The sequence below is a fragment of the Scleropages formosus genome, chromosome 19, assembly GCF_900964775.1.
Source record: "Scleropages formosus chromosome 19, fSclFor1.1, whole genome shotgun sequence".
NCBI classification, from domain to species: domain Eukaryota; kingdom Metazoa; phylum Chordata; class Actinopteri; order Osteoglossiformes; family Osteoglossidae; genus Scleropages; species Scleropages formosus.
Genome location: NC_041824.1, coordinates 6040097 through 6061043, shown reverse-complemented (window position 1 = coordinate 6061043; position 20947 = coordinate 6040097). Strand labels below are relative to the sequence as shown.

Below are 20947 nucleotides of genomic sequence, written 5' to 3'. Positions count from 1 at the left end.
CTCTATCCATCCACTTTCTATGCATCTTAATGTCACAGTTTTCTCTCAGCGCTTAATATCATCAGGAAATTAAATGGTAAATATTCCAAAATTTCCCTCATTCAAAATACCCCGTGTTCACAGGGGTTCCATGGACACCCCCCCTTGGAGAAGTGAAATTTCTTCATATAGTTGGCCATTACCCCGTAGACCTAGGAAGCCTTTCAAAAGCAATTATAAAATAAAAACATATCTAGATAGTTTCTGTATTTATTTAATGTATATATACAGTGTATATATATATATATATACATACATATATACTGTATGTATATAATTTATTTTACAGCAGAACCAAAAAAGTTCAGCATGAAAGAAGTTTGTTGTGCTTAACGTTGACTCTAATGGTGTGCAGGAGAAGAAAGGACACTGAGCAGGGTGAGCTCATATTGAGGCCTATGTTTGACACTACAGCAACGTGCGCAATTCAAAAAAATGGTCTTGCAAATGAGGTCAAATTTTAAAAATGAAATTATAAAAAATTACAATTTTTCATAAAATTAAATTTGGGGTTACAAAGCCACCAAAAATAAAACTCTGTTAAAACCCCTCAAACGTAAAGGGTTGAGTGTAGATTGCTTGAAGCCCCGGTTAAACTGCTCTACAGTTTCAGCTGTAGCAGTCGAAAAGAAAACACAGAAGAACTAAGAATAAAAAAAAACTTCCAAAACCAAAAACCAGAAAGCTTTTCAGCAGGGTAGATTCACATGCCTTTATCACTTTTCAGTCTGTCAAATTTCTTTTTTAAAGTTGAAGGCCCAAAAATAACAGCGTGTGATCTTTGTCATCACACCTGCTGCATTCAGTTGAATCCTCAACAAGGCCGTGAAGCTCCTATGATATCACTGGGTGCATTGGCCGCACCATCCGCCCCGATGCTCGTGACTCGGGTGCCACGTGCCGTGTCTCTCAGAGCCACAGGCGGGTAATGAAAATATAATCAGTACGGCTGATCGCGGCCCCCACCCCGAGTAGGGGTGCATATCGAGCACTGCAGCGGCCTGTCTCTGACCTCTTAATAACAGCTAACCCACATAGCGGTGGTTCGTTGGGATTATAGCAGCGCTCCTTGTCGATCCCACCGCTGTGTGTGCTCAGTTTCCACAGCTGGGCAGAGGGACTGGGACACAGAGAGAGAACAGGATGGATGGATAGATAGATGGATAGATAGATAGATAGATAGATAGATAGATAGATAGATAGATAGATAGATAGATAGATAGAATTTTAAAAATGTTATTAACAGTTTTGGGAATTGCATCTCTGAATTCTAGTGTTCAGTTGTTAACCAACAGTTTTCTTTTACTTTATTTGTTTATTTATTTGTTTGACCCGAACTTGAAGGAGTGAGTGTCACACATCACTGAGCGATCACTTCCATGTGGAGTGGAGGCCCTGCCTTTGGTAGTGTGGATGGGAGGAGCAGCAGGGGTTGGGAGAACCAGCCGGGCACGTCTGAAGGCTCGCGTCATTTGCTTGCGACGTGATTAAAGTGCGGAGTGGCGTTGTGCTCCATCGCAGCCCAGCCTCTATGCATGGTTTCCGGTAGTCCTTCGGTGTCAGTGACCAAGAGCAACCCCACGAAAGATGAAATTTATATTGTTGAGTCTGTTTGTGATGCATGTTGGGCAGCCATGGGCAGAACTGAAATTACAAAACCCATTTTAAACAAATGTAACAATAGCTACTGTGGATCAATAATAATAATAATAATAATAATAATAATAAAAAGAAGAAGAAGAAGAAGAAGAAGAAGAAGAAGAAGGAGAAGAAGAATAAGAAGAATAAATAGAAGGCATTCTTGTACTACGTGAATGAACTATGTCCCTGGTCCATTACAGAAGAAAAGGGACAAATAATAGCAGTTGTCGGGGAATCTGTCTTGGCCCCAGTGCTTTTCTCAGCACTAATAAACAAGGAGTTCTTGATAGCTGGAGAGACGCCCAGCGACAGCTGCACGGTGAGCCAGTCGCAGTCCCTTTCAGCTAGAGCGCCACCCGGAGGAAAAGGCGAGTGCTCGTACGAATTGCTTTGCCGGCAGGACAAATGTGCATCTCTGCTGCCTGCTAACGTTCCTCCTTTTTCTTTATGCTCCCCTGAGTCACCCTCACTATTAATTTCATTAATGAAAACAGGGGCGGGACTTGCAAGGGAATATATTACTCAGAGTTAGCCAAATTTATTTTTAGACACTTTCTTCTGATGGCAGATGTTTGCAGTCATCTAGACACGTCCAGGTCAGACAGCTACTGATTCCGGATGTAAAAATCTGATCCTTTGACCTTCTGCATTAGTTATTCAAGACAAACCCAAAGGTATAAGAAGCACAAAATTAAATATGCTTTAAAATCTGTAAGAGGTATTTTTAAGCTGCTCAGCTGTCCGTCTGCTGTGACAGCTCTTCACAGTCTGCTGTGCACTGCACAGGTACTGTTGTACAGCTGTGTCACAAAAACGCAGCCAGCTGAGTGTGAACAATTGTTGAAATGAAGACCGAGGTTCCAGCAGTCCCTGGTTTCACCCTCCTACCCAAGTTAACCCTTGGTGGCCTTTTATTCACTATCATATCAAACTGGCTACTAAAAATTACTTGACTACTTAAAGAAAATTTCAAAATGTATCATCACACCTCCCTGTTTATTTGTTCATTTAGATAGTTTATCTTTACTTAATCCAAATAGTTTTAAAAAAATCAGCCCTCGATGTAATCTGCAAGTGTAGAAATTTGGCTGTTAGTTGTGTACAAAACTGCAAAGAAATCTTAGGTTATTAAAACCACCACAGCGAGGAAAAGAGCAAAACAGAAGTCACTTAATATTGAAATTCTTCCTGACCAGCAGTTCTATCTCTCTCCATCCCAGCTATGGTCATTCCAGATGGAACAACGGACAAAATCAGCCTAGGGGATGAGGTTGGCAGCGACGAAGACCTGTATGAGGAGCTCCAGGGCTCCGGGCATCGCTTTGGGCACCCTGGCGGAGGAGGGGAGCAGCTAGCCATCAACGAGGTACCCCTGGCACAGTTCTCTCTCAGGCTCCTTTAGTGCTTAGCTGCGTAGTTTCACCATCTCCTGAACTGTGGGTGCTGAGAGCGCACCATTGCCTCATCTTGACTCAGCTGGATGCATAACTCCACACAGGAAAAATTAGATAAGTTACTACTGTATAGGTGGAGAGATTTTTGACAAATAACTATGTGCATCATATCTTGTTACTGATTACCTAGACTCAGGAACACCACACAGGACCTGTAAATACTGTAAAGACATGTGGAATGAAGGTGATCCTGCACTTCTATCAGAAATCTGGTCTATGTGAATGCATTTTGCTGCCAACTAATGGCAAGAGGTGGAAATGCAGGTCCTTTTTGCTACGCAAATAGACATTAAAATTTATTCATTTAGCTGATGCTTTTCTCCAAAGTGACGTACAATGTTAAGGTTACAATTACTTACCCATTTAGATAGCTGGGTAATTTTACTGGAGTAACTGCCTTGCTTAAGGATACTACAGCCAGAGGTGGAGATCAAACCTGCACCCTCTGGATCCAAAAGCAATAGCTCTAACCACTACGCTACCAGCTGCCCCTGAAAAGCAGAATACTGAAGAAAATGCACTTAAGAAATAAACTCAACTTTTGTATCTTCAGAAATTCATAACTTGAATGTTTGTATCACGAAGCACCAGTGTATAGCTACAGCAGGACTTGGGGAAGTGGAATGGGTATTCTGGGGAAAGGTTACACCTTTGTGTATGATACTTTCAATGAGAGTTTATGGGTGTCTGTGAGAGACTGAGAAAGAAGCACAGAGAAGTACACAGATTGTGAGGTGGGTTGAGTAAATGGGTCCTGAGTGCTCCTGAATTTCAGGAGTCAGTCGGGTTCAGCTTCTTCCTCAGTCATCCTGTGGAATTAGGCAGGGATTATCAGAACTTTTGTGTAAAGCAATAATTTTGGAATCCGATCTACAGAAAAGGCAATAATGAACCCACTTTCCTTGTCAACCACCCTGGTCACTCCAGTTGCCATAAAAAGCATTTTTAATGATGAAACCACAGTTGAGCAACCAGGGAACGCACACTGTTCCTCCGCACCGCCAAATAACCATCTTTATTTATGTACTGATGGCCAACAAATCCGTCACGTTGTGCTGCGTTTTTTGTCTTTCCAGCTCCTCTGCTAAAACGGAAATGTGATATTTTTCAAGATGCCTCTTTTTCTATTAATCAAGACGTCAGCATGTAATACTACTTTAGTCTAGGAGGGCTGACCTGGCAAACACAGAAGCAGCTTTCTGCCAGACAGCAGCTTTTAAGATCTATTATACTGCACTGTTCGCATCGCCTCCTCCCCCTCGGACTCCCCTGGGTTGCTAAGGCCAGCCTCAGCTACACTGGTATCCAGGATACAGCACAGAGCCCTGTCTTCTGATTGGCTGCCCTCACAAGGGGGGGAGGAAAAGGAAAAAGGAAAAATAGACAGAGCAAGTCCGGGAGTGGGATGGATGGTTGTGCCCCTGCTGCCTGAAGCAGACCAGGCATCCATTTTTTTCTCTTTGCATTTCACTTGAAAGAGGAGGGGAGAGGGGAAAAGCTATGTAGGACTGTCTGGGTTTGGGAACTACAGGCAGCATCACGAGCAGAGGAGCACGGGCATCGGGGAGAGCAGGGACACGGCCAGCGGAGAGACACGGGAACGAGGGAGGGCTAGCCGACAGGGGGATGCCGAGGAGCGTCGCGTGCAGCTGCTGACACACGAGGAGAGGCGGCGGCTGGAGGTGGGGTTCGGGGAGGGGGCACAGCAGAGATAATAGGGGTGAGGAGTGGGTGGGGCGGGTCGCCAGGCAGCATGGCCCGCAGCGCCTACCGAGCACGCCACCGCCTGGGCCTGCTTGACACGCTGCTGCGCTGCAACCTGCACCCCGAGACCCAGAAGGTGGTAGTGTTTGCCATCATGATGCTGCTGGTCATCATCAACGTGGTGCTCATGTTCCTGCTGGCTTTCCAGTAGGGTGAGCCACGTACGTGTGTGTGTGTGTGGGCAGCGGGGGACGGGCCACACGCAGCCGTCGCAGATGACCAGGACGGGACTTCAGGTAATGGAACGACAGCGCTCACATGGGCAGACAGTCAGGGTTGGCCTCTCTCAGCCTCACGACTGGATTTGTTTAGTGGTTCATCACCGTGGAAACAGCAGGCATTAGTCTCTCCTGTGTCCTATAGGGATCACGTTAAGGCTACTGCACTTTTTATTATTATAGGGATTCGAGTGAAAGTGTATTTGTTCTTCTTTCTGTGTTTCATGTGTGAGCCTGGGGTGACAGGGTATTTGCCCGGAGATTTATAGAGAATGTACACTATAAGTAGTGCTTCACAAGGTTTATAAGATATGGACGTCAAAAAAATACATGTAAGGTTAGGGTTAGGGTTGTGTATATATCATATATAGGGTTAGCATTATACTTAAGATTAGGGTTTTATATATGGTTTTTATATATGTAAATGTATTTTACTGATCAACAGCAGCACAGAGTTACAACAGCTTAGAGACAGAAATTGTACACTCAGAAATTATAGATACCTCATTATGGACAAAATAAGGGCAAAATGTTGCACTGTAAAACTGAATCATTTTAAATAATAACATTAAATAAAAAACAGGAATGTGTGAGTGTTTGTCCCTAGTTTTGTTCTCACTTGATGCTTCTCAGCCCACAGTACACGTAGGTGACGTAGATGTCTGTGTGTGTAAAGTCCACGGGCTGGTTAGGGTTCAGGGTGGGAAGGGGCTGGGGGCTCGGAGTCACTCGGGACGTCATGTGTGCCAGGGTGCTTTGAGTGGCAGCTGGGATGTGGACACATCAGGGCGGCTTTGCAAGCGATGGCTGTCAACCGTGTCTCAATTAACTGAACGATAATAAACCATAAATAACATCTTCCATCTGCAGACAGAGGAGGTTCTTGTTTTCTGTGTGTGGGGTGGATATGTGCACATGACCCCGATAAGAGCGCAAATTCAGAAAGTGCTCGACCCCCGGTTTCATTTATTGATTATCTATTTATTTTAAATGCATTTTTATTTATTTTTATTATTATTGTTTTCAGTTGCAATATAATCTTGTCCAGCCTGCTTTATCAGTACAAGTGTATGTGAATTTGTCGTGCCAACAAAGCACACTAAATCGAAACTGGAAATGGAATTGTTCGATTCCTGGTACCCGGTAGAGCTTGATGACCATCTCATTCGGTATTTTTGTTATTAGCTGTATTTGTGCGTCAGCTGAGGGATGTTTCACTCTCTTCTTTATTGTTTTGAATTCCATCTGTGTGTTATGGGGGGCTTTTTATGTTTGGTTACATAACTCTATGAGCTCTCGGGGGGGGAGGCGGAAGGGAAACAAGCACCCGTAGGTGTGTCGCTTAGCAACAGCCTTTATTGCCTGCCTCTGTAATGACTGGGTGCTGGAAAAGGATGCGGCTCAGAGGTCCCGTCCTCATGTCTGGTGTGCCATGTTGCTCATATTTCTGGGTTTATACTCTGTCTGTCCATCTGAGCAGGAGAGGGAGGCGATCCAAAGTGCACCGCTTCTCTCTGTTACTTCCAGCTCCTCAGTCCACGGGGGGGTTAGCAAAGCTAACTGGGCAAAGCCATTCAACAAATGCGTATGGTTTATTTTACTAATGGTAGCACTGTGGTTAGAGCTGTTGCCTTTGGACCAAAAGGTCACAAGTTTAAATCCCAACTGTAGCACCCATGAGCAGGGTACTTACCTTAACTTGTTCCAGTATAATTACCCATGGTGACCTATTCCTTCAGTTTTGCGAATCGCAGGGTCATTTATACATCATGGGGACACTAATTGGCACGTTGGTTCAGGCTGCCACCTTGCAATGTAAAGGACCTGGATTCAAATCCCTGCACCTTCAGAATTACTCTGGTAAAAATGACGTATTGATAGTTGCAAGAAAATACACACACACACACACATTTTCAGAACCGCTTGTCCCTTACGGGGTCACGGGGAACCGGAGCCTACCCGGCAACACAGGGCGGAAGGCCGGAGGGGGAAGGGGACACACCCAGGACGGGACGCCAGTCCGCCGCAAGGCACCCCAAGCGGGACTTGAACCCCAGACCCACTGGAGAGCAGGACTGCGGTCCAACCCACTGCGCCACCGCACCCCCACTTGCAAGAAAATAATTGTATATTTTATTTACCACAGTCTGAGAATCATTCTCTAGCTTCGTATTTGGCACATTACAATATTTCAGTGCTTAAGGACGTAGTGTCTTTGACTTGCTATCAGTGTTTTTAAGGTACAGTAGCAGTTCTTTTATGCAAAGTAATTAATATTTAAGAATATATTTTATATTTTATATTTATTTGAAAAAATGACAAAAACTTGGACTTTTGACAAACTAACTAATATTTGTTCATTTAGGTCTGTATATTAAGCTACTTACAATTATCTGACCATGTTTGTTGTGAGTTCTGCATCCAGAGTGTCGATGTGGCCTCGGTGTCAGAGGTAAATTTCCTCTAGATATCACACCCAAGTCTTTTTAAACTGTTGTCCTGTGACAGCTGATCAGCGATGGCGGTGTGGTCTACGCCGAAGCGCTGTGGGACCATGTCACCATGGATGACCAGGAGTTGGGCTTCAAAGCTGGTGACGTCATCGAAGTAGTGGATGCCACCAACAAGGAGTGGTGGTGGGGTCGCATCCTGGACAGTGAGGGCTGGTTCCCAGCCAGCTTCGTCCGGGTGAGCAACAGACCTCTTTCCCTACTCTCTTAATGTACATCCACGCGTCTTTCTGTCTGGTGCTTGTTAATGTTTGTGTGTAGTCACAGTCAATACGACCAATCAGGTTACAAGAATTCAACAATATGAGGAATTTTATTTAATACCCTTAATTTGGCATTCTGGGCATTTCTTTGTGTTTACGAGAACTGAATTTGGATTTTGCGTACCTTCCAAAAGCTGAATGGCACGAGACCAGAGTCACCATGAGCTCCTCTTCTCAGTTATAGTTTGTCTCGTACTGTGTTAAATTCTCATCCTCCATCAGCCCTTGTTTACTAGTTTCACTTGTTATAATGTCAGTGATCATGTCCCCGTTTGGACTGTCCAAACCATCTCCACTTGTCCACTCAGTGTCACTTCAGTCACGTTGTTCTCATTGATTTCGTTTCTCTTTACTGTTGAATTAATACATAAACACAAAACATCCTATGTATGTATTTTTCTTTGTGAGTGTTAAGCGTACAGTACACAATAGGTACAAAAGAGCTGAATGAGTGCAAGAAGACAGTCATATAGTATTATAGAGTAATAAATGAAGGGAAACTGCACTGTTATGTTGTGTTATAACTCATGTTAACTACTGAAGTAACTGTGTCCCTTTCATTGGACTTGTTAATATTTTAGCGTTAACGGGTGTCACCTTTGGGTGTCAGGAATGCATAACAATTCTTTCAAAGTAAAAGTAATTAAGTGTCTGATTTATAAAATTCATCTTGTGAAGACTTTTTCAGGAATGAATTATTTTCATTACGGGTGGGGGGGACAGACTTGTCTCATTTCTTCAGGCTCAGCTAAAGACGAAATGTATGAAATTTTCTATCTGAAAACAGACAATCCAGAAAGTTTCTAAACAGACCAAGTGTCTTTTTAACAAATCAACACATGATAGTGAATGACATGACTGCAGTTAATGACGGACCTCATGATGCATTTTACTTAGTCACACAATTTTCACAGCTCTTGATCCATGAGATCTGATTATGCATTATTTTGTTGAGGTCCTAAGTCCACCACAGAGAGCAAAGTGTTGCATGACTTAAAGCTCTTTTATAATGCCTTATAACATTCTTGGATGAGAACCCAGAGGTCATATTTATTAGCACTGCTTGACTGAGAAAGAACAAACAACAAAGAACATTTGTTTAAAAAATGACGATCAGCAGTTTCTGTTTGAGTTTTCTGTTCCGCATTTCATGGGAGCATAATTTGTGAAATTCTACTTTGTGGGCCTTTTTTTGTTTTTTGTGGACACACCACATTTACCAGGGAATGCTTATGAATGTAAATATGTGAATGGATTTAAAAAGACTGGAGTGATTTTGTTGAAGCTACAAGTTGAATTAATAAATTCATTAACGTCACTTTATGAGACCTTTGAACAATGTGTCATTTTCCAATTAAACACACATACGTAAACAAGAACTGTATATTAATTTTATTTTTTAGACATTTGCTGGCTTCACTAATTTTTCAGTGTATTTTCCAGTATATTTTCTTGATCCTTGAGATGGTAATTGTGTGAAGTTTTTAAAAAATATACATATTTGGAAGAAGTTTCATACTGAATGTTAATGACTGGTGTTTTAACTGTTTAGAAAAAGTGCCATAAGTTGAAGCTGATCTTGAGCAAGTGACTAAATAGAACTATTGATAGTACTCTCATTCATGGCTCTTATGTGGTTTTAGTAAAATTTCCATGGAGAGTTGATGAGTCCAGGAAATACTGTAAGATTACAGAGCAGCCTGCTGAGAGGTTCCTCACCTCTGCTATAGCTGAGGGTGAACCAGGATGAGCCCATGGAGGAATATCTGGCCAAGCTGGAGTTGGAGGATGAGGAGGACGGTGCGGCCATGGGGAAGCTGCTGGGACCCGGCCTGCCCTGCAAGGAGCAGATGAGGGCCAATGTCATCAATGAGATCATGAGCACGGAAAGGGACTACATCAAGCACTTGAAGGACATCTGTGAGGTCTGTCCCCCACACACACATTTATTCATTTACTAATGGTTTCCCAACACGACTTACAACATTAGAAAAAAGGCTTTTGTCCCTTGACTGAGGTGGACTAGCATCCCATCCAAGGAGACCCCTGCTTAGCCTGTGCCCTATGCGTCCGTGATTGATGCTGGACCTTTCTGACCCTATCTTAGGAGGTTATAGACAGTGAGTGAGAGAGTGAGCACTTCCTCGAAATATAAAGCCTATAATGATGGGAACAAAGGGTGATCAAGCAAAAAAACATTTTAATAACACCAATCAGTCATAGTATGGAATGTTTTTTAAGGCCTTAATTTCTTGACTTATTGCAGATGAGGATAATTTTTATTGGCCAAGAAGGACACTAACAATGAAACAGTTTTTTTTTTTATTTCCCATGAAGGCCACTTCAAAAATTCAGATTGCAATTCAAAAACATAATTACACAATTTCTTGGAATTCCCCAAGAAGGTTTCTTTCTTTGGTTTCTCCATCGTTTGTGTGGTTCAACATTAGCCTAGTTTAAGGTCATATCAACCGCCATAATTCTTTTTTGCACATTTCGAGGTGAAAGTGCCCAAGGTCTCTGAGCACCAAAATCTGACTCTGTCCGTAAGAGTACTCAGCCAGGATGGACACTTGTCATACCACACAGAAGCTTTTAATGGTACTAGCACACATAATGACACAGGGTTTGACTATAATCCGTTGTTTTAGACTAAACCTACAGCACTTTCATTCCAATGCTAAACCATTGCTTATTCAGTCTTTAAAATCGTTCATCGGTCATGAGAACAAGAAAAGGAGGGTGGTCACCCTCTCCACTAGGTCACTGTTGTACTGCCTCCAGTTATGGAGATATTTGAGACGTGACACATAAGAACCATGTGGAATCACAGCCCCCATGTGTCGGTAGGGTTACATCAAGCAGTGCCGCAAGAGGACAGACATGTTCGCCGAGGAGCAGCTCCACACCATCTTTGGCAACATTGAGGAAATATACCGGTTTCAGAAGAAGTTCCTCAAGGGCCTGGAAAAGAAGTTCTACAAAGAGCAGCCCCACCTGAGTGAGATCGGCTCCTGCTTCTTAGATCATGTAAGTCCATTTTGATGCCTGCTTTTGTTTGCGCCGGCTCCTAACAGAGGCCTTTTCACTAGACATTTGAACCTTTAGAAACTGAACCACAAAGTTGGTGGTTTTTTTTCCTGCAGTTTCAATTATCAGGATTTTGGAGAAAAAATGCAGAATCTCACCAATATGAACAGTGCGTGTTTCCTTAAATGGCAAAAAGAAAGTTGAGACATAATTTCAAATTGCATGGAGTTTCTGTAGTGTTTGCAGTACACTAGAGACTGTTGAAAACATATGCAGGAAAATCGATTTTTAAGCTTGTCTACAAATACATAAATATTTGAAAATACAAAGCCCTTTATAAAGACTAATTTTCCTAAAAATTATTCGTTGAATACATAGATAAATCAGGTTTCTGATGTCCACCAATTAGATTGCTATTAAAACTATATAAATAGTTAACAGTAAGTTCCAGCTCTGATTTTTTTCCTGCTGAGGGAAGCATATTTCTTGCTACCTCTGTCAACACCCAGCAAGCCTGACGCTGCACACCATTTATCAGTTTGTCACTTTTCGGAAATGTAGTGATTAGTATGCACTGTACTATAAAATAAATTGTTTCAGAATTTCCACTGGCCTCATTGAAGGAGCAAATGTCAAAACAAAAAAGATTAAGAAAAGTGAGTTAAAAGCCATAAAAATAACTGATGAGCTATTGCGTGCTCCAGATCTACAAAGAAATTTTTTTAAAAAAAGTGAACAAAAGCAAAAAGTGGATGTATATATCTATTCACATTTTTGCGAGTATGCTGTTTCTGCCTCTGTGTTGTTATGACTCAGTTCTGCTGTATTCAGCTATTAAAGAAAAGCAAAAAGTGGATAGAAAAGAAAGTGCTGCATGTTTTCTGCCTCTTGACTCATACAGAAAATTAGTATTAAAATTTAGAAGTAAAAGTCGGTACAAAAGCTTTCGCATGACCTCAGCAAAACATTACTCATGCTTGTCCCACGTTCCATAATAGAGCGAGTGATACTTCCTCATGCAGAAAACAGACAGAAAAATTGAGTTTTGCATTTGTAACAGGGATGTTTTTTGGTCATCGCACGGTCTGATGATCTGATGGTGCATATTCTTTCTTTTCCTTTGCCCACCAGCAAACGGATTTCCAGATCTACTCGGAATACTGTAATAACCACCCCAACGCCTGCCTCCAGCTTGCAAAGCTTATGAAAGTCAACAAATACGTGTTCTTCTTCGAGGCCTGCCGCTTACTCCAGAAGATGATTGACATCTCACTGGATGGCTTCTTACTCACACCGGTCCAAAAGATCTGCAAGTATCCGCTTCAGCTGGCTGAGCTTCTAAAGTACACAAATCCCCAGCACAGGTGAGGAAATGTTGCACTCAAGCACTGGACCAATGAGTCCTGGCTGTGATGTCGATACTCTACTATCTCATTGATATTGATACTCTACTAACAATCACACTGTTATCACACCGTTCGGACTAATATCCGAGATCTAATTTTTTAAGCCATTCTTCGTTATCCTCAACAATTCGTACCTGCTGTAAATTCTTTAAGAGTTTCCTAGTAACTGACAGTCATGGGGGTCCAGCAGGTAATGCTGGTGCCTTGCAGCTTGTTCAGGCATAGGGTTGAATCCCCCTGAGGGGGCACAGAGTTTGTATGTTCTCCCTGTGTTGGTAATCCAAAGAGATGTGCAGAAGAAGGCAACAGTAAATCATTCCCATACCCATCCTAACCAAGAAAACATGTGAGTGATCCCCATGAGTTGAATTTGACTCAAGGGCACTGACCCTTACCTTAGCGTGCGTGAACAGCGGTAGACGGCCTTGGTTTAGCATCTCATTGACTACTTTTCTTTCATACACAGGGATTATAAGGATGTGGAAGCTGCCTTAAACGCCATGAAAAATGTTGCCAGGCTGATCAATGAGCGGAAGCGTCGCCTGGAGAACATCGATAAAATCGCTCACTGGCAGAGCTCCATAGAGGACTGGGAGGTAATGAAGCAACATGATGTACAACTTCATTGGAAAGACCTCCTTTCCTGTAGCATCAGGGCCTCCATGGACCTGCTCAAGAAGCATGTGTTTGTGTCCATCTTGTCCTTAGGGTGAGGATGTCCTCAGCAGGAGCTCAGATCTGATCTTCTCAGGGGAAATGACTAAGATCTCCCAGCCCCAGGCAAAGAGCCAGCAGCGCATGTTCTTTCTCTTTGACCACCAGATGATCTACTGCAAGAAAGTGAGCACAGTCTACAAGCACAATGAGATCTTTTGTTTATCCACATCAGGCTTTCCTTTTTTTCAATTTCAGTCATACATTCAGTGGGTTATTTGTCCATCTGTACATGTGCACTGTGGATCTGGCACCACGCATTGCCTGTGTTTAAAGGGAATGGATTCCATATTCCTCTGTTTACCAACCTTAGTGCATTAGTACTGGCCAGTGTTTTTGAGTTTCAAATGTCAGATGTTCTTTAGGCCTGTGGAAAAGGGTTGTCTGTTGGCCTACTGTTGTTGACCCATGAATCATCCTGTCTGTGTCATGTCACTGACTGTCTCATATCAAATGTCTTTGTGCATGACTGACCGCAAGGCCCCAGTGTTCTTTTCTTCATCTCAAAAATAGAGTCCTGGTCATTCGCCCGTTCTTCCGTTTGCAAATGTTCAAATTGTCGATTTTCATTTCTGGAAACCCATTGAATTTATTCCTTTAAATGTGATTTGCAACCAATATTTTCACAGATATAAAAATTGCTGTTTGCACACGAGGTCAATTTTTGCAAAGGTTTTGAGTAGGACCCTCTTTTTTGAATTGGCATCTAGTAGTCTTATCCATCTCCCTGGTGCTGAACATTGTGGGAATGAACACCATATGAGTTTCTGGATTCTCTCAGGGTGATTTCTATGCTGTGCGTCGTGAATATTTACAGTTAAAAATCTAATTAATATGAATCATTCACCGAGCTAGTAATCTTCTTGCTTCTTCTAAATTCCTGTAACTAGCTAACTAGTAACCTTGATTGTTTATTATGTTGAAAATATTTTATGATAAAGAGGAACAACATTTTTGTCTAGTGTTGTTTACTTTCTCTTCATCGTACATATATTACGTTTACATTTATTTATTTAATAGACACTTTTGTCCAATGCGATTTCCGATAAACTCTATGTAGTGTTATCAGCCCACACACCTTGTTCACCATGGTGACTTACACTGCTACATACACTACTTACAATGGGTCACTCATCATACATCAGTGGAACACACACACACTCTCTCTCTCTCACTCACACACTATGGGGGAACCTGTACAGCACGTCTTTGGACTTACAAATGTAAATACATACTGTACGTACATATACAGATATACAGTATGAATGTACATAACTGTATTTTATTATTGTATTTATAATAGTTTAACAGCAATTGACCATTTTGATTACTGCATTCTCTGGGGAGATGGTTTTTTTAACCACAGATTGTCTGCACATTTGACACCCTTTCAGGTGGGAGTTCACTTCTTGACTTTGCCCCTCTCCCCTCCTCAGGACCTGTTGCGCCGTGACATACTTTACTACAAAGGCCGTATGGACATGGATCACATGGAAGTGGCGGACCTTGAGGACGGCAAGGACCGAGACTTCAACGTGAGCGTGAGGAACGCACTGAAGCTGCGCCCAATGGTGCCAGGAGGAGAGGAGGTCCTGCTGTGCACTAAGAAGCCTGAGCAGAAGCAGCGGTGGCTGCGGGCCTTTGCCGATGAACGGGCGCAAGTACAGAATGACCGCGAGACCGGTGGGTGCCTCCTTGTAGGCTTCTCCGCACTTTGTACCTTGGCGCTGGCCTTGTTGCTAATGAGGCTGTTAGCATGGGAAACAGCGCCGAACGTGATCTCACCGAAGTCGAATTTCATACGGGACACCCTGAGCAGCCTTAGGCAGCAGGTGTGTCAAGCTTGTTAAGCCTCAGACTTGGAAATGAAGGACTTTACTCCGTTGAGTACGTGCTTGTTCGCACCATAACTTAATCCCTGTTAGCTAACGGTGCTAAGAGGATTTTATTTATCTGTACTCCACAGGTTTTACCATTACAGATGCCCAGAGGAAGCAGGCCATGCTGAACGCATGCAAAAGCCATTCAACAGGAAAACCCAAAGGTACTTGAACCTGTGTTCCCTCAAGCTGCACGTCTCACGGTGTTCACTGGCCTTTGTGTTCCTTTTTGTTCTGGCAGGAGGAGGAGGCTGTAAAATGTATGTAGTAGGAGATTTACATTTACATTAATTCATATACCTGGCACTTGTCTCCACAGCAGCGTACGGTGTTAAGCAATTAGACACGTACAATTATTCACCCGTTCATACAGGTGGGTACTTTGTACTGTACCAGACCTTGATGAAGGTTACAGCATGGAGCATACAAGAAAGTATTACGTATAAAATGTTAAAATAAACTCACCATACCTGAATCTTAAACATATAGAATGAATAAATGACTGATTTACATGCTCGATCCTACTTACCTTCTTGGTTTAACTAATGCAGCTTGGGGTTCACTTATTTTTACACCTGCACTACTGCGTATTTCTACTACACACATGATTTCCTCTAAAGCAACATATGGAACTGCTCTTTACACACCTGTTATGTGAGATAAGAAACACTTGCTCTGAGTAAATAGTTACATTTTTCATGGTAAAAATAAGGGACGTATGGGGTTTGCATACTTTCAAGCAGCACCGTACATATATCAGCGACCGTTCCGGCTCACTGATCCCCCTCTCTTCTCCCGTTCACTGCAGCCGTGACCCGGTCCTACTATGACTTCTTGCTCCGGCAGAAGCACCCGTCGCTGCCCGCCGCCTTGCCGCAGCAACAGGTGTTCCTGCTGGCCGAGCCCAAACGCAAGGCCTCCAACTTCTGGCACAACATCGGCAGACTGACGCCTTTCAAGAAGTGATGCGGAGGAGGGCAACTCTGTGCTCGTGCCTAAACCTGCTTTTTTTTTACCTTCCTTCCGTCACCTCCGTTGTCAGTGACTGATATCGTACCCATTATTTCAATGACTTTTTTCCATCGAAAAAGCACTTTACAAGTTGGTAACAGTCGGAGGTTGGCCCCTGGAGTACGGTAATATTTTCGGAAGTCATTACTGCTATTTTCAGCCGTAGGACTAGACGTACAATTTCTCTTCTGCTTCAGCTCCAGTCGTTTCTTAACGCCACTCCTACTCCTACTCCAAGCGGTGATATGACTGCTGCAGCATCTCTTTCATCGAGAGGATTTCATGGAAAAAGCGATTTATTTATTTTTCAGTATTTTTGTGTTGTTCTTCAAACAATGCCAACTTTTCGCAGTGCCGGAGAAATTAACTTTTTCTATTTAATTTGACAATTTAGACAATTAATAATTCTTTGGCATCCGATGTGATCGATGGGTTCCGCCTACTGCGGGGTTTCTTTTTTACAGACACATGTCACCAGACTGAACACACCCCCACCACTTTTCAGTATTGTCAAGGGAATTATTTGCGGTTGGTTGTTAGCAAGCGAAGTCTGTAGAGCCCAAAGATTTTGTCACACACGCAGTCAATGGATTGAACGATACCTGTGGTCCGGAACTCTGTCTCACCGTGTGTTTGCCGTCTTTTGACATTGTTTTTAAAGTAACTTCTTTTAGCCTTACCTACGCATCCTGTTTTAGTTAACTCTCATGTTAAAGTGCCATGTAAAGCATCGCCAAGAAACATAAATTTGCATGACTTGTGTTGAAACGAAGCATTGGCGTTTTTCGGACACACTGAAAATACTCACTGAGCTGTTACCGTATACATTAAAGTTACTGAATATTCCCTGCATTGCAAAATCGCAGAGCTGATGGAACTGCAGAGATGAAAAATTATTTTTTTCTTTTGTATAGTACTTTGACGCTATGAATTGAAGTGATGATGTATACATGCTTTGATGGGACAAAGACAGCCATGTCAGATTTAGTTGAGGACTCTAACATTAGGATGGGCCATTTCAGCAGGTCTTATGCTAGCAGCCACAATGATATTTGTCAAGTGCCAGCAAATGATATTCTTAAATTTTTTCCCAAGAAATAACCAAACATTCATATATACTACACAGCAAGGGAGTGTAGGCGAATATATATGTATATATTTGCAGACATTTAGATAAATTTGGTGCCCTGGAATATGATCTCACAGCATTGTCAAGGTATAAATATTGCTTATAAATGCATAACTGCACCTATATTGTAATATAAATATAAATGTGTTTATGTTTGTGAAATGCCGTATGAAACTGAATGTAAATATGAACTCAAAGGGAGATATAATTGAGACCACTGCATCAGTGATCTGTTCTCAAACATCAGATTTAGGACAGTAAAGAATTCCTCGCTTCCTCATTCAGAGTTAAATGTTTATTTCTGCCTGCAGCGGGAAACAGGTTTTCAGTCAATGGAGAGACTGAGATCATAACATTTGTTGCATTTAATATGGATTTACCAGCAGCCTAATCTTTAATTTCTGTCTGGATTCTTTTAGAAGAATGAAAAAAGCAGCATGTTCCTTCCTGTATTGGGAGGTGCGGATTCAGGGCATAAAGGAGCCACATTTGTTCATCGCTTGAAATATCTGCACCCGAGAGCATCCCAGAAAAGCGTCTCTCTTGTGAACCACAGCGGCTTTTAGAACTGGCGGCTTTAAGTTAATTCCAATTCAGATTTTCATCCAAGCTCATTTATTATTAAATTTCTTATAAATATGAAATAAATGGCCAGATGATGGGAAGGAGGACGGGGAACTGAACTGAATACTAAGGTCAAAGCTTCCTCTCTTTGTTTTTTCTGAAAGTCATGAGAGTAAACGACACGTGGTGAACCTTCCTTCCAGGCCTGTCTGTCTAGAGGAAAAAGGAAACCAAATAAATGAAAGCGTGGTTTATAAGAACGCTCATTGCTGCAGCCAGTGCTAAGGGTGTTCAGGGCGTTCGGTTTGCATTGACACCTTTTGGCTGGTAAAAACTGTTGTGGTCATTATGATCATATGATTGACTTGTATGAACGAGCGATATGGGCAGTTTCAGCCTCTATTTCTGGTCAAGCGGAGCAGAACCGGAGCCGGCGTACAGGGAAGGGGGTGTTTCTCCAGCTCACAGGTCTATGCCCCTCCATTCCCAGCTGCTTCCCTTTCTTGCTCTATGGAAACGTATTTCGTACGGCACACCGTGTCGCTTTGAGATGCTCAAAGACTTGACGGCATCCCATCTGCAGCATTTTTTACCAAAAGAGAGGAAAAAACGAACCACAATGACTAAACCAGGGGTTCCCAAACCGATTTGGTGGCGACCCTCAGTAGATTTACATTTTGCTTTACTTTTACACTTACATTTATTCATTTAGCAGGCACTTTTCTCCAAAGCGACGCACATCTCAGACACAGTGCTGTCCTGGCTGGTACACAGAGTTAATGACCAATCCCTTTGGTACGTTGTGTTTAATTACATTTTTTAATTGGACAAAATTAATAACAATTTCACTGAAAAATGAGACTTTATTACAAAGTCAAAGATATACTCGGCGGCTACTATGGTACAGCTTCATTTTGTGAGTGAGCTCCTCTGAGTCTACTAATATTGCAGCACCATCTTTAATATTGTGTTCATATGAGTGCTGCTTAACAACAGGCTCCTCGCTCCTTTGATTGGCGCACAAGTTCTAGATGTGCACAGATTCTACTATTATTATATGAAGCATTTATGGACATTTTAAGATCCACAAGTACTCTACTTTAATTACTCTTTTAATAAATCCTCATAATGTGGCAGTGAGGTCGCCCCCTTATCACACTAATATTCATTTTCCAAAGATGCTCATTTGAGTCGTGGGCCTGGGTTCGGGGTCCTGTTCAGACAATGGGAAGCAGGACAGCTGCAGGACAGCTGCAGGACAACTGGTGGTATTGCAGTTAGAACTGCTTCCATTGGACCTGGAGGTCACATGTTTGAATCCCACCTCCAGCTGCATCCGTACAAAAGATTAGATCTTAACATTTTAAGTTGCTTTGGAGAGAAGCGGCAGCTAAATATATAAATGTAAACCTGTCTGAGGTTTACATTTATATATTTACAGCTAACATTGTCGAGCAGCACAGCTCCCACGTATCCTCCTCTGCATTCCTTCCCTTTCTCTCTACATCCAGGAGACTATAGTGCTTAATGCAAAGATTTGCTCTTTTAAGTGTATTTTCAGAAAAAGGATATATTTAACGTTGAGATATTAATTTTGATGGTGACGTCTCCGATTCGTTTTCCCTCCTTAGAAAAATTACAGATGGAAGTGAATGTGTAAATCTCTGGACAATATAAAATATAGTCCAATGGCTATTGCTAAAAAAAAAAATGACAGAAAAAATATTTTTTCATTTAATTCTGGGTTTTATTCTAGAAGGGGGGTGCGGTGGCGCAGCGGGTTGGACCGGGTCCTGCTCTCCGGTGGGTCTGGGGTTCGAGTCCCGCTTGGGGTGCCTTGCGATGGACTGGCGTCCCGTCCTGGGTGTTTCCCCTCCCCCTCTGGCCTTACGCCCTGAGTTGCCGGGTTAGGCTCTGGTTCCCTGTGTGTGTTATTCTGGATCTCTGCTTCCAGGCTATGGCAACAATATAAAATATATTTCACAAACCTGAATGACAGCACGCTTAGCTGCCCGCAGGAAGCTATTTGCCTTTTGCTGTGTGTCTGAGGAGGCCCAGCGGAGCAGTAAATTGAATTACCACCCGCCGCACACAGAATGAGACGTAGACACTTTGTCCAGGGGTTCATGCAATGAAGGCTGATGTGAGAAACCCTTAAAAAGTTTCCTTTTCCTCTTAAAGGTCCTGCACAGATGTGCCTGTCTCTCGCTTCATCCATAAGTTGGTAAAAACTTCATCACCTAGTGTCTATCAGTGCTCTGGGATTTGATAGAGGAGACAAAAATAAATATTTTTGAATCCTGTTACAGCACACGCTATTTCCATGCCTTGTGTCTGCTGTTGTTTGTGCCATGAATAAAACGCCTCTGGTTTAAATACCACGGATCGGTGCAAGTTGTTAAAAATAGAAGTTTTTTAATGTACAAGGAGTTATGAACCCATAAATTTGCAATCAGCTGTCACCCTGAGAGACAACTATGAATATTAATGAGGGTACAGGCACCCCTCCACAGCATTTGAGGAATTTTATGTGGAAGAATTCCGAACACTTAATTTTTTTCTCAAATTGGAGGTGGTTTTGGAAGGAAATACAAATCTAACCTATGATGTATTTCAAGGTACGTGAGTAATGTGCAGGACCTTTAAGTCTCAAACAATATGAAACCTCTCTACATACTAACCATGAGTCCAAAAAAATGCAATACAGTAATAATAAGCACTGAATGTGAGCGATTGCCGCAGTGATTTACATCTTGGCGTAAGCTTGGCACTAGTGAATTCTAAGTGTAGTTTATTTAATTCACAAATTTAGTGTTTGTACAGTGTTTACATGTGTATGGTTGTTTACATATGCACTCAAATCTTGAAATAATAAACATTAAATGTGTCTTTCACTGACTGCATGCATATCTCAGGCTGCAGGCCAAGGGACTAGATAGCTGAGGTTAATTCTTGTTTCATCTGGACTTTGAATTTTCTAAACTTTTGTAGCCCTTTGTCTCCCTCTGTTGGGTAAATTGCCTATAATAAAAAGTAGAGCAAAAAAGGTACAGTGCATGTGCTGACCTGCTGCATAAACTATATTTAAAATGCTGGAAATTGCTTCTACTGATCTCCACGCTGTTTTGAGGAACGTTAAGGAACCCTCACGGGTTGATGGAGTGTGCAACTCCAGATACAGCTGCTAATTTTCGATACAGTGGCTTCATCCTTTTGATAATTATTCAAAATGGCCAAGTGTGTTTAGCAGTGTATTTCACTGTGTGCTCAGCATAGACTTCCTATATTTCCAAGTTTATTAAAAACGAAATAAGTAGTGCTTCA

The 20947-nt window shown here is 42.3% G+C and overlaps 1 protein-coding gene across 2 annotated transcripts in view; it reads left to right on the top strand.

The window, feature by feature from the left end:
• Positions 1–18976, top strand: part of LOC108927540 (rho guanine nucleotide exchange factor 4-like) — a 36872-nt gene extending 17896 nt beyond the window's left edge. The window contains exons 2-11 of one of the 2 annotated variants that reach the window (XM_018740922.2): positions 2901–3046; positions 7625–7804; positions 9620–9814; positions 10740–10919; positions 12051–12283; positions 12792–12921; positions 13034–13165; positions 14476–14722; positions 15006–15083; positions 15728–18976. In XM_018740922.2, the coding sequence (XP_018596438.1) occupies positions 2901–3046; positions 7625–7804; positions 9620–9814; positions 10740–10919; positions 12051–12283; positions 12792–12921; positions 13034–13165; positions 14476–14722; positions 15006–15083; positions 15728–15885 (1679 nt within the window). In that variant the 3' untranslated portion in view covers positions 15886–18976. Of the gene's footprint in view, positions 1–2900; positions 3047–4970; positions 5135–7624; positions 7805–9619; positions 9815–10739; positions 10920–12050; positions 12284–12791; positions 12922–13033; positions 13166–14475; positions 14723–15005; positions 15084–15727 lie in introns of those variants that run through there. The other variant, XM_018740921.2, reaches the window with a different exon arrangement.
• Positions 18977–20947: the final 1971 nt, after the last annotated feature.